Source organism: Hyposmocoma kahamanoa, unplaced genomic scaffold (genome assembly GCF_003589595.1).
Source record: "Hyposmocoma kahamanoa isolate Upper Pololo Valley unplaced genomic scaffold, ASM358959v1 192, whole genome shotgun sequence".
Classification (NCBI taxonomy): domain Eukaryota; kingdom Metazoa; phylum Arthropoda; class Insecta; order Lepidoptera; family Cosmopterigidae; genus Hyposmocoma; species Hyposmocoma kahamanoa.
The window spans coordinates 8,278,308-8,292,855 of NW_020653719.1; the positions used below are offsets into that span (position 1 = coordinate 8,278,308).

At 36.3% G+C, this 14,548-nt stretch overlaps 1 protein-coding gene across 2 annotated transcripts in view; it reads left to right on the top strand.

Moving 5' to 3' along the window:
• The window catches only part of LOC113226516 (hemicentin-2-like), a 119,108-nt gene that overhangs the window by 102,025 nt on the left and 2,535 nt on the right, over positions 1 to 14,548 (top strand). For both annotated transcript variants that reach the window (XM_026459162.1, XM_026459163.1), the window contains 8 exons: positions 3,113 to 3,318; positions 4,310 to 4,420; positions 11,720 to 11,920; positions 12,252 to 12,415; positions 12,623 to 12,776; positions 12,898 to 13,028; positions 13,170 to 13,329; positions 13,510 to 13,719. In XM_026459162.1, the coding sequence (XP_026314947.1) occupies positions 3,113 to 3,318; positions 4,310 to 4,420; positions 11,720 to 11,920; positions 12,252 to 12,415; positions 12,623 to 12,776; positions 12,898 to 13,028; positions 13,170 to 13,329; positions 13,510 to 13,719 (1,337 nt within the window). The remainder of the gene's footprint in view (positions 1 to 3,112; positions 3,319 to 4,309; positions 4,421 to 11,719; positions 11,921 to 12,251; positions 12,416 to 12,622; positions 12,777 to 12,897; positions 13,029 to 13,169; positions 13,330 to 13,509; positions 13,720 to 14,548) is intronic.

Consider the following 14,548-nt stretch of genomic DNA (forward strand, 5'->3'; position numbering starts at 1 on the left):
AAAATACACACATCAAAAGTGTCTAGGGATCAAGTGAATATTTTTGAAATAAAAATTATTTAAGCAATATTTACCAAATCCAGTCTTCCAGGACGACTTCTTACTTTAATGCTTATGTTTTATTTAACCGCTTACCCCTATATTTAATAAAAATAAACTAAAATTGATGTTTTTGCAAATTGTGGGAAAAAACTCAAATTAACGGCGTCAATTAAATGACAAAAAAATGGCGAAAATGATGATTTTGCTCATTTTTATTGTAAAAATAAGAAAATTAATAATCTGTATTTCCACCATTAACACGAATCACACAATTACAGCGATTTGGCATGCTTAAGATGAGTTCATCAAAATCACTTTGAGGAATGGCCGCCCATGTGTTTTGTAACAAGTCAAAATATTGTTGTAGAGTATGTACGGTATGCATACTCGGCACAGCTCTTCTTTGAAGCATATCCCATGCGTGCTCAATTGGATTGAGGTCTGGCGATTGAGCAGGCCACGGCAGAACGTTGATACGAGCTTCGGCAAGAATGCGTGTTACGACTCTAGCCGTGTGTGGACGTGCGTTGTCATGCATTAGTTGAAATGAATCACCCAACTGGCCTCGCAAAGGGATGATAACATCTGAAACAATCCTCTCTGCGTAAACTTGAGCATTGAGGTTACCCCTGATACAAATGAGATCGGTTCTTCCGCCGATCCAAATACCGGCCCATATCATTATTGTTCCCCCACCATATGGATGAACTTCCTGACAATATCTCAAACGTTCATGACGTCCAGATGTTCTCCAAACTCGAGTACGTCTTGTATCCGGTCTCATACCGAAGCGGGATTCATCCGAAAAGCACACATAGCGCCAGTCTTCTTCCTCCCAGTTTCTGTGTTCGCGAGCCCATCGTAAACGGGTCCTGCGATTGCAGGGTGCAATAGGTGGAACTCTGAGCGGCCTTCGGGATCGCAGACCCACTTCACGTAAACGATTTCGGATTGTTTGATCGCTTATTAGCAAGCCTGAGGAGCTGTGGAGCCTCGTAACCAACATCATGGCGGTCATGGTACGATTCCGTCGAGCAGTATTTTGGATATACCGGTCCTGTCTGCGAGTCGTGATGCGAGATCGTCCTCCATGTCGCTTGGCCACGCTGCCCGTCATGCGATAGCGCGTCCAGAGGCGACTTATGACGCTCTGTGTAGTGTTAAGAGTGAAAGCCACAGCACGTTGCCTGGAACCAGCTTCCAACATTCCGACGGCTCGCATCATCACTTCTCGGGTTAAATGATGTCGTCTCTCCATAATAATGTAAATTGTTTCGGTTCCGATGCAGATATTGTAATGATTTTGTCAAAACGCTACAACTCATTTTTATACAAAACCACATTGACAATCGATTTTCGTCTTATTATCGAATTTTAAACAATATTCCTTATTTAAATGTTAAAACTCACTAAAAAGTATCAATAGCGATACAAAAAAGTTAATATAATTAACCCTAATTGCAGCAATACTCTTAAACGTACTTGATCCCTAGACACTTTTGATGTGTGTAGTTTAAAAAATTTAACGGTTATACACATTGCATAGACATTGTATACAAAGTCTAGGTATTGTATAGAATGCCAGCCGTAGATTTGGCAAAGTATTCAATGAAAGACAAAATAATCAAATTAGTTGTTTCTGTTTGCTTTTCTGAGCTGTTTCGACCACCTGTGCGTTTAGGTTGAGTTAGTATATGAAAAGACTAGCCCAGAGGCGTACCTTCGCGGCTGCGGGTGATCGGAGCAGGGGCTTCAATCGCCAGTAAGTTTAACAGCCGCGAGGAGGACGACGGGGCGTTGTGGCGCGCTGAGGAGGGGAGGGGGAGGACGTAGGTCCTTCTAGGTGCTGGGAGGGTGCGCAAACTCGATCCCGGATCCCTCCCACTAGAGCACCCGAGAAGACTTGCACCGTGCACCGTGGGGCTTTAGCCGGTAGAAGTCCCACGCGGCGGAGAGGTATCCTAGGAGGATTTCCCCGCGAAAAAAAAAAGAAAAACCTAGCCAAAACTGATTTTGTTTGCGTTTCCAAAAAAATATTATGGATACCGATTATTCGAAAAGCGAAATATTGAATTCTTTAAACAAACAATGAAAAACGAATATGGGTGTTTGGTTCCTATAAAGTTGAATTAAAATTTTTGTAGTAAGTCAATTTTGTACAAATTTTGTACTAAGTTATTTGTGTAGCGTGCATATTTAATGTATCAATCTTTTCATTCCTTGTTTAGAACAAAGACTTTTTTAACAATTGTTCTAATTACATACTTTCTTCCTGACGAAGCCTACGTTGCGGATTGAAATAATTATGTAATTAGTTTTTAAATGAATTGAATTGTATTGTAATCACAAATTTTTCGTTGACCAAAACGGGAGTTGTAATAAAAATTGACACTATTCGATTTCACTCAAAAATAAATATAAAATACCTCCTTATTCGTACAAGACGAACTATTGTGACAAATTGTCTAATGCACGCTCGACATTGTAAAGAATTCTTACACTAAATTTATAATAGAGTTCATGCCATACATTGACTAAAAATATTTTACGCATTATATAGAATACGGAGGTATTGTAAGAATACCGGATTACACACAATGCCGATAACATATTATGTACGGTGATACTGTATCGACTCATCCGTGGAACAAAGATCTATGTACAAGACTATTAGTATAGAGTTGTTCTCAGGACATAGTACATTTCGTTCGTTTTTCTTCGCTGTGGATGTCAGATCGACCGTTGTTCGATTCTATATTTCCGAAACGAAATAAGATATATAAATTATCAAAAACACCCATACATAGACCTTAGTTTGAATAACGAAATTATTCTCGTAACGTACTTATTCTCTTTTCGCTATATTATTACATCGGACTCTGTTCTTCGGATGAGTCGGTATGTTTGTTACCCGGGCAACCGATGGTTGCGTGTCTGGATATGACCTGTAAAACAGTAATAACTGGCATCACGACCGTTTACCAATGTGGAACGGAGCAAAAATATCGAATTCAGGACTTTACCGTGTATATTTCGATTTCTCTTTTAAATTGTCGTGTTGTCTCTACAGTTTCGACGCCCGCATAGGCCGAGAGTGGTTCAGCGACAAGATCAATGACATAAAAGACGGCCAACGACTAAAAGCAGACATAAACAGTCAACCAACTTCTCTTATAATAACGGACCTTATGGAGTACGATCAAGCCTTGTATCATTGCCGTGTGGACTTTGCCTTGGCACAGACAAGATATTTGGGAGTGAACGTCACTGTGGTTGGTAAGTTCCTTACATCACGAACTTCTTTTTCTAAATTTCTTCGCTATATTTCTTACATGTTTTATAGAAATACTTATAGAAAGAGATACTGATGAGCCTTCTGAATTTGCCATCTCCTCTTATTGATTTACTTATAGTCCTATTCTGCAACTCCTTTTTTTTTTTTTTTTTTTTTGACGGGGGGAAATCTTTATGGATACCCCTGAGCCCAAGGAGACTCAGGGGTTATGTGGGGACTCTCCCTCCAGACTTGAGGGCCTACCCCACTAAGACCCCCCCCGGGTTTCCCTCTCGCCGGTTGAGTCGGCGCCGTGGGATCAGTGAACATTCACCACGACGCCGCCCGGCCGCCCTAGCTTACGCCAGGGCTCCCGCGCCAACGGACGGGCGAGTCGGTTGTGCTTATTCTGCAACTCCTCCGAAAAATTACATAAACACATAAGAGTTAATAATTATAACATTTTTATAAAAAGAAAACCGATCTGAAAAGTTTGTAGAATTACTATTTGCCATGTCTTATTGAAATAGGTTAACGAAAAGTGGGTGAAATAATATAAAATTGGATTCACCCCTAATTTGCCACCCTTAGAGTTGGAATATTTTCTTCAAAATTGAATGTGGTCACTACTGAACTACCCCCATTGTAACAAAAAAGAATCATAGCAATCGGTTCACAAATGTCGGATTAAATGTCGCGTAATGTATACACAAACAAATACAGTTGAATTTTTCTCCTCCTTTTTTGAAGTCGGTTAAAAACTATGTTTGTCAAATGGATGCTATCGCGCGTTTACGCTATCAAAACTAACGTCACGAACTTTTCACATTTGTGAATTCAATAAAATTGTTTTGTGGTAACACTACGGTGGCAATCACCGAACTCGTAACCTCGTTCGAAGTTACGAAAAGGGGAAGAAAGCACCTTCAATCAATTAGGGACTATTTTCTTTTAATTAACTTATTTAAAATCCTTTGTTTGTTGTACTTTCAGTGCTTCCAGGGCAGCCATTCTTCATGGACGAGATGCACAACACGGTCGAGCAGAGAATCGGTCCGTATCATGAAGGGGATACTCTTGTGCTGACTTGCTATGTCATAGGAGGTATGTCGTGATATCATTAACCTGTTACGCACATACTGAAGCTTGGTTTTCTCATAAGTCGCACGTTTCCGACATACGTTTTAAAATGGTCGTATATTCCGCTATAATCTCGCCATTATTTTGCGTTCTGTGTCTAAATATGTATATCTCGGGTAACTCCTAGTGGGTTTCGGCTGTAAATGACCTTCCAATATGGCGGCGATCTGTTGGAATGTTTTTGACTTGGGTCGCTCCGGTTTGCATAAGTTCACCAATAGTTCTTAAGCTTCTGCACCCGTCACTTGACGTTAGCACTTGATGTTCGCTCTTCACATTATTACGATGAAATGTTCGAGGCATTCGACATAGAAACGCCAATCGTCTTGATGCACATCGAACTCTGATATTTTTCCAATCGGCATTGGTTTTTTGTATATATATAACGTTCATCTTGTTAATAAAAACAACACATTCATGTCACGCGTAGGTTACTTTTTTGCAAACAGAAAATTTAATTATAGGCCTCGTCGTCACTGTTTTATATCGGCGCAAAGGACACAGCTTAACAGTCGAACGTTTATTAACGAACTGATGAACCAAAGCAAATACAAAAATGACAAGAGGGTTCTTGTAACTATTTATTATTATTACGTATTATATATTATATTATCACAGGGTCAAAAGGCACTACAATTGTAATTTTGCCCAATAGATTAGATCACAGAAGGTCAATTGGATCAATTTGGTAATTTCGGTTTTGTTAGTTATTTCGTAACTTAAAAAAAAAAACAGTTATCAACCCATTATGCTCGAACATTTCGCTTAACTTAATTAATTATACATTAATAATACTGGACGTTTGTCCAGTTTCCACAAGTTGTTAAATATTACGAAAATAGGATAAGATATCTCAGAAAATCTGGAATAGAGATAACATACAAATGTTTTTGACGAATTCTTGGAACCAAAGCTGGATGTTCAATTAATAAATAGAACATTCTAAATTTTATTTATTTGGTAATTTTAATAGGCAACATTGTCTAAAATGTATGTTAGATTTCACCATACTAATATGGCAACACTATACTAAAAATCTGTTGTAACAAAAGTGTGCATTATGTAGTTTTAAATATAAAAACAAAGTTTGTAACCTGCGTTATATTTAACAGTGGACGAGTAAATCGTAGGGTCGATTCTCTGGTCTGGTTGTTCAGGGTAATGTTTCGGAATGAATTCCATTGCTCTATAGTACTCTTAGTACAGGGTATTTCCTAGTCTGAGAGCAGGTAATGGGGCTATAATCAGCAGTGGATGAAATGAATAAAAAATATATATTAACATGAAATTTATTTTTTTTATTTTTGTAACTTGTTGTATAGCTGTTACGTACAAGTTATGATACAAGGATCATATTTAAAATAAAAAAATTCAACTTTGCATGTAATTTTGCGGCCCATGGACCACCTCACTTATTCACCTCGGTGGACCATGAGCAATTATTTTTTGCCCGTAGTTTATCTCTTACGTCTAAAATAGAAAAACACAAAACTTGTGTGGTTCACCTCAGAAGTTAACAATTTGATGCTGGCCATCATAATATGCATAACTTACAATTTGACACAGAAGGTTTGTTTGTATTTGAAATACAAATAATATAAATATAAATATTTTTTACAAGGTAAAGTAACTTATTATCCAAGTACACTTCAAATACAATTATAAGTTTATTTTATAGTTTAAGAATATCCTAATCCTAACTTGTTTTACAATACAAATAGCATTTAAGTTTATTTGAAAAGAGTAATGCCTAGAATTTCTTGCTCGTTCTTTTCAAGGAAGTCAGCGTAGTGAACGAGCAGTAGCTTAAATGTGACGTTTTCAAATGTAAAAAATTTACCTATGCAATAAATGATTGTTTGACTTTGACTTTGAAATAAAAAAGTAAAAGTGACAGGTACAACAGGCGGCCTTATTGCTAAATAGCAATCTCTTCCAGGCAACCTTCGAGTTACAGGAAAAACTGTAAGATAAAATTAATTGTGGGAAACAGAATACGTATTTATATTTCATATACATAAAAGATAAAAAAAACTAACAGTAAAATTACTAGAAAACATTTAATTTTTTTCAAAAGTAAATAAGTATGTAACCATACTAATAAAATTAAACATACCATATAATATTTATGATAGAAAGAACAGTTTCATCACACTTCCACAATAAATGAATCGACTCTAAAACTGAACTTCGACTCACGCGACTCCGACAACATGTTACATCGACATGATTTTACTCAGACATTACGTTACTCCGACAATTTGTTACTTCGACATTATTTTACTCAGACACTACCCTACTCCGACAACATGTTACATCGACATGATTTTACTCAGACAATATGTTACTTCGACATTATTTTACTCAGACACTACGCTACTCCGACAATACAGACGAGGTGTTTATTAAAAAAAATCTTTGTACGATAAGAAAAATCATCATTACAAACCCACATAGGAAATGATTTCTTATATCGATCACTATGACAAAAAAAGGACAACATTATGTAATCGGAAATTTATTTTATTAAAATGCAGAGTTTTTTTTTAAACGGGACAGTATGAGGAAATCCGAAACCACAGAAGATACAACGAAACTATCTTAGGAACCATAAAGTCGTCTTTTTTTGGGAAAATAATTTTGGCATAGTAAATTTTTTGGTCAAGCGAGAGTTGTCCATAAAAACAAATAAAATGATCAAAATCTTTTTTAGTGCTGATCGACTCAGAGTTATGACGGGATCATTTCATTGTATGGGATGAAGAAAATCGGGACAGCAGAAGTTCGTCAAATTTAATAAAATTTGAATGAAAATTTTGCTGCCAACTTTGCTGTCCCGATATTTTTCTTCGGGTACAATGAAGTCATTATTTTAATAAACCGAGTCTATTAGCATTAAAAAAAACTTTGTCACTACAACTGAAGTTGTCAATTTGTTGTCAATTTGAAAAATATTTAATTGAATTTGATCATCTTCTGCTGCCCAGATTTCGTCATCCCATACAATGAAATGATTCCTTCGTAACTCTGAGTCGATCAGCACTAAACAAAATTTTGATCAATTTTATTAATTATTATGGACAACCTACGCTTGACTAAAAAAAATATGCCGAAATTGATAAAAAAACTTTATGGTTTCTAAGACAGTTTTCTTGTATCTTCTATGATTTCAGTTGTTTCTTCAATTGTCCCATTAAATAAAACACTCTGTATAAAGTGAAAGAAAAAAAAAATTAAAATAAAATAAAATATACTATTTCAAAAGTCCCATTAAAATCCACCAAAAATCCATTATCCAAAATTGTGCTTTCTAAAAGCAGTTTAAAATTTTCTTCCGTCCCGAAAATAATCATTTATGTTTTTTCTGTTTACTGTAATTAAGTTTATGCACATACATGAAATAGTGTAGTAAAAATTTATATTTTAATTTAATAGTTTTTTGTTACACTTTATATAACTAATAAAAGAATTTTTCGATTATATGATTTTGTTTTTTTTTTGTTATATTGATCGATATATATCTATATAAGAAACCATTTCCTAGATGGGTTTGTAATGATGATTTTTCTTGTCAGAGCACAAACATTTTTTTTTAATAAACACCTCGTCTGTGTTGTCGATGTAGCGTAGTATCTGAGTACTTTAATGTCGAAGTAACATATTGTCGGAGTAACGTAATGTCTGAGTAAAATCATGTCGATGTAACATGTTGTCAAAGTCAGTTTTAGAGTCAAATAAATCATGCAAGCGCCGAGTGCGCCCCGTTGGTCGGGTCGGAAGGAACGGAATATATTCTTACCCTCATTTTTGAGTTTATCATTGACTATACGATGTGCAGCTGTATACAGGAAAATCTTTAGAAATTAATAAATAATGAACAGTCTATACAACCTCAAATGGCTTTGGTTGATTTGATTGATTTGGAACAAATATATAGTAAAAAATTGAGGACATACACTGATTAATCTTCGGCGTAAAACACGATTTCTAAAAATTTCCACGATAGAAAGAAAACAAACTTCCTCGAAATTTTACAAGAAACTTTTCTTTATATATAACAACGATTCTTTTAATATCAACTGAACTAAATAGTATACGAGATACATTCTTCAAATACCTTTAATTTTATTTGTAAAAAAACAAATTCTGACATAAAGCCAGTGTCCCTGTCACTCGACTCGCGCCATAGAACCGATTCAGTACAGGAAAAAATTTAATTCGAGCTCATGTATATCAACTCTTATTGCTAAATTTTCAAAGTTGGAGAATTTCCTACCGAGTTAGTTTAATAGACCTTATCTTACTTGCGTTATCTTTCATCTAGAAATGCCTTCTCATGCACCGTTAATGGTGATTAAATACAACGAATTCGATTTCGAAATAAACGTAATTAAGGAAGATTCACAAGGAAATTCCTAGCATATTACAGACATATTTATTTCCAATCGCGCCAGTTCATTTCCTGTCCTTAATAAGGTCATTAAGTCTACATTTTTCATTAAGTAACATGACTTTAAGAGTCAATTGCATCGATGCAATCGCCTATAAATCCCGAGTGTAGCGAAACAATCGCGCGTTTGCATCGATGCAGTCGTGCGAATGGTCGTAAAGGGAGACGATTAACGACTGCATAGCAACTGCATCGCGTTTGAATCGCTGGTAAAAGTCACCGTGTGTAACCGCTCTAAATGCTCTATTAGATTCTCCTGTCAGATCGTTAAGATTATACGTTTTGCAGCATGAGGCCACGGCTGGTTCCACTGCTAACTTCTGAAATATACTATTTTGCAGATACACTTTTGTATGTTTCGCTTAATATCGAGTAGACGACGAACTGTACGCGCCATTTTGGCGCCCAACATCCGTTTTTGCACCTTGGTTTCGGTCTTAAAATAAATAAGTCGTCCTTTGCAATGCCGCAATTTATGGCTTCCTAAAACCATTTTCAATATTGGTTGCAGTACATATATTGTGTAAGTGAATTCCAACTTCCCACTTCACCCAATAACAATGTAAATATATTCCGTAACTCCGACTTCGTTCACTGAAAACTACCAGCAAATGTAATTAAGACGTTTAGTTAATGGAATTTGTAGCAATAGAGCTCCTTGTGAAAGAGTTCGTCCAGGGAAGTACTGTCACCTTACCTGTTTCTGCCGCCAAGCAATAATGTGAGCATTACTGCGTTCCGGTTTTGAAGTGTAAGGTGCTGGTGAAATTACAGGCACATGGGACTTTATAATAACAAGTGACGGAACGAACACGTCGTGCGTGCGGCGGTAAGCGGCATGTCTATCCATAACACTTGCAGTGCCACTCAGAGCTTTAAAACGCAAAGGTCTTAGTTTGTGATTTAAAACTCTGAGTAGCACTGCAACTGTTATGGGTAAGCGTGTCGCTTACCACCAAGCGCGCACGACTTCTTCGTACCATCACTTGGTAACATAAAAAATTTAAAAACGATGGTAAAATAATTCTCACAGATGGCGCTACAGCAAAAAAGTCGTTAAAAACCAAAAACAAAGATATGCAAAAAGCACATAGAAAAATTCGTAAGATCTGGTTCGTTCCGTGGCTTAGTTGGCAGAGCGTCTAGCACGGTAGGCGCTAGTTCAAACCCAGCCGGATCGAAGGAATCTTACTTGATGTTCGATCTTTGTATTAACAATTATAACAAAATAGTTAAACTATAGATGCTTAACATTGACTTACAAATAAATGGACGACGGGTCTAATACAAAAACCACGAAAAAAATGTCCCAAGTCAACCTATTCGAAATTTAAATTGTTATGTCATCGCAGTATCGCGCTGTCCGTAGAACAAATGAAGACTAAAGCGGAGTGTCGCGCTCTGTATACGATTTTAGCGCGTTACAAGTGCGGACACTTTTTAGCGCGGACCCGACGTCCATATAATTGTAAGTCAATGATGCTTAAACAAATTTATACATAAAAGTGAAGAGAAAAAACGACTAATTAACCGGGAACTCTCAGGCAGACTCAGCCCACCCGCTAGGCCATTAAAAAAAAAACATTAAAATCTAGGCTGAAGTATGACCTAGACCAGCCTTTTCTCGATACGTCGTTCTCATCGCGTTTTTGCATTCATGACATGTTTTGTCATAAACATTTAAAATTCATATTATTATAGATTCATATTATTAAGTACCTAAGTGCTGCAGGTATTGCGTGTTTGATGTATATGAGTTTTGTCACTAGGGCACTACTATGATAATAGGTATGGGAAGTACTTCACCCTCGTTATTTATACACTGCAGGCCATGCAATTTGCAAATTTTAAATATAGATGATGAAAATGTTCAGTCAAAAAAGTCGTGACGTATCCTAATCTTTTTTGACACATGAACCCAACATTTAACAATTCTCAAAATCAAGACTCTGCATAATGTTGCTTTGAGTACATAATAATTGTAATATTATACATTATTGTAATATATCGTCGCCTTACTTTCTCAAACTAACTTAACTTTGAGCTTTAAGATACTAGATCTTAAAGCTCAAAGTTACTGAAATGCAAAAAATTGATTGTATATGGGTACAAATTTTGCATGCTGATTTTACATCACACTTCTTTCATATTTACACACTTGTTTTTTATCTATTCTTAAAGTAATGCATACAAATTAACACCCTTGATAAGAAATTTAAAATAAATATGCATTTATGAACAATAATAAAATGTATAACCTAAAGATCAGCACAAGACTTCGTCAATAGGTAATCTAATACAAAAAAAATGAGATTCACGTTAAATATATGTACTTAATTTAAAAAGAAATCCCGCCCTGTATCGTGCCCGGGGCAAAAGTTCCCATTATACTGGCAGCATTGCCTCGCTGGACAGCAATGGACACCTGCTGAACCAACCACGACCCAGAGCGGTGATCGCAGCCTCTGTCTCTGAGTCGGCGACCCAACTCTAAAATAAATATACACGTTTGCCATCTCCTGAATAATCACTCTTTATATGATACGAGTTTCAGAAAGTAGATTTAAAACCAAGTTTATTATGTATGATACAAATTATCGACAAGCTTCTAGTATATTGTTCTTGTAAAGTTTAAATAAATATATTACATACCACATATCACGCGCCTGCTTGTCGTTGAACCCATATATAGGTCGCCAAGAAATAATAAATGTAAAAATCTACAATCACGCTGACGTAATAAGGGTAGGCATTTGAATTGTTTAATTACCACTTAATTACTGATTAATCAAAGTAATTACACATGTTTTCAGGCCGCCCCCCACCCCGCATTAGCTGGTACTCCGGTGAAACCCTTGTGGACGCCTCGGATGGAGACAGCGACGTACCCAACATGAGGGAAAATGAACTCTATTTACCTTTAACAAGAGATAATGCTGCTTCTTTATCCTGCAGAGCGTCAAATTCGCGTCTTACTTCGCCTTTGATTACTACCTTAAAGGTTGAATTGTATTGTGAGTATGGTATATTTTTCTATAAATAATAATCTCTTGTACTTTACTTTCTCCTATACAAAGACGTAGTTAAATTTATAGTATTAATAAAGACAGATAGGATGCACATAATATACTATCGGCATCAATATAGTACCTTGAGGAACACCTAACATCAACATTTAACATCCGATCCCTCATTATCTCAATTACTTACGCTGTATTTCCTTTTAGAATACCTCTGTATACGCCTAAAGGTACAGCTAATATTTGAACTGTATCTTTGGGCGATAAAATTAACTTCAACAAAAAAGAGTACCAAAGCTTCATTTTACAATTCTTAATATTTCAGTACCCGCCTACAACGTATCGATTCACTGGGTAGAAGGAACTTTGGACGAGACACTCGAAGTAGGAAAGCCCGCTGTCGTCCATTGCCAAGCCTACGGGTCCTACCCTCCTCCAGATTTGTCTTGGTGGCTGGATCACAAGCATCTCACGAAGCACAGCAATCAGGTGAGTTGTTAATTAATAATTTATAGTCCACCGTTTTTTCATTTGAAAACCTACATCTGCCTATTACCCAAAGTTATCTCTGTAAATTAGTCGTTAGTTTCATAGTCACAGAGCTTACGATTAAATAAAGATATGACCGTGCTAGCTATTAATTAAAACTTACTAACGGTTCGCTATGATAAGTGATGATAATCTTAATGTTTTCAGTCATGGAATGGGCTGACAAACACGGCAGTATCGCACTTACAACTAACGCCATCTGTCGGAGACAACGGTGCAACCCTAGCGTGCGTAGCTACCAACCCCGCAATGGCTCCCAGTCGAGGTTCGAAAGCCGACGTCATTACGCTTAACGTTACTTGTAAGTACTTTCTGCATCCGGTAGATGCCGCATTTTTCTTTCTTAGGGCTGAAAGTAAGGAATAGTCTTTTAACAATCTTCTGATTCTGTACCCAACTTTATACGTACTTTTATTTTTCAGATAGTCCAATAGTAGAAATATCAAAACTAGGAGACGGAAGATTGAATGACGTGGTTGAATTAGATAGCTTGCATTTAGAATGCGAAACTAGAGCAAATCCAATGGTTGAAAAATTTTCCTGGTATTTTAATGTAAGTGAAATCACAAATAACACTGACTAAAAACGATTTTAGTAGCACTTCACATTGGGTGATATTTACGTACAATTTGAAATTATAAACAAAGGTGGCTTTCCGTACATTGACTGGTATCATGAGAAAACTTTTTTATAGGATATTGAAATAAGACCAGGCAGCATATGGGGTGATAATACATCATCGCAGAGGTTACTAGTAGAAGAAGCGACGCGACATCATGCAGGGAAGTATTCTTGCTCAGCTGCCAATGTTGTTGGTGAAACTAGATCCGAGCCAATCACAATTACAGTTTTTTGTAAGTATTTAGACGTAAGTTTTGATGGTTACTTTCAAGATCATTATGAAATTGAAGATACTAGCAGTTTCTATTGATAACTTCCTAAAATATACTTATGGAGAATACACAGCAATATCCTATGCACTAGAAACTTCCAACAAATTCTCATTGAACTTTATCAAATTTTGCATCTTGCAGATCCACCAGAATGCTCAGAACGCGGTATCACATTAGACAAAGAAACAATTCATTGCCACGTAAAAGCACTGCCAGCAGCTGATACATTCTTTTGGCACGTTCAGCCCGCAGGTTTTGAAGTGCAGCAGCTGACGACAGGCTCCCCGATATTACCGCTCTCACAAATCACTGGACCTTTATCGGGACCTTTAAAAGCTACTTGTGAAGCAGGTACACCTTAATTTGATTTTAGATATAAAATTTTAGAACTTTCGCAACCACTTTCACGTCCACGAGTATAATAATATGCTAGATACGTATTAACATAAATCTATAGCAACTGCACATACGCACGCACACACCGAGCTCAACGAAGTTGAAATGTCTTTGTTTAAAGAAACATTGCGCTGACAAATACAGCATAGATTCAACGAACTCGAAAATAGTCATCTATATTCGTTATAGTATCCTTCGTCGTATTATAGTACAATTCTAGACCTCAGGTCTAAGCAGAAGTAATTCCGCATCCATAACAAAAGTAAAAAACGGTAAAATAACACATAAGTTTTATGGGGAAATTGCGTTGAGATTGACAACTTATTCTTACTTCAAAAGAAATGTATAAGAATACTTGCTAATTTGGACTCACAAACCTCTTGTAAGTCGTTCTTTATTAAACACAAGATTTTAACACTAACCTCAGTTTACATTCTTGAGTGTAGTAAATTTGTAAAGAAATACAATCATCTTTTCTCACCTGTAAAGAATCTGAATCGTAACAATAGAGGTCTACACATGTTGAAGCGTCCTATCAGTACTCTAGGTATATACCCTTCAAGGGCCCCACTGTATGGTAATTAAAATATATAATGCGATCCCAATAAATATAAAAACACAAGATACATATAGGGCTTTTGTAACCCATCTAAAGAGCAAAGCTTTTTACTCACTAAAAGAATACTTTATAGAAAATAGTGCTTAAAAACGAATTACCAAGTTTATAATAATTATAATTTGTAAAGTATGTCAAATAGACAGACATAAGTGTGTCAGGAATGAG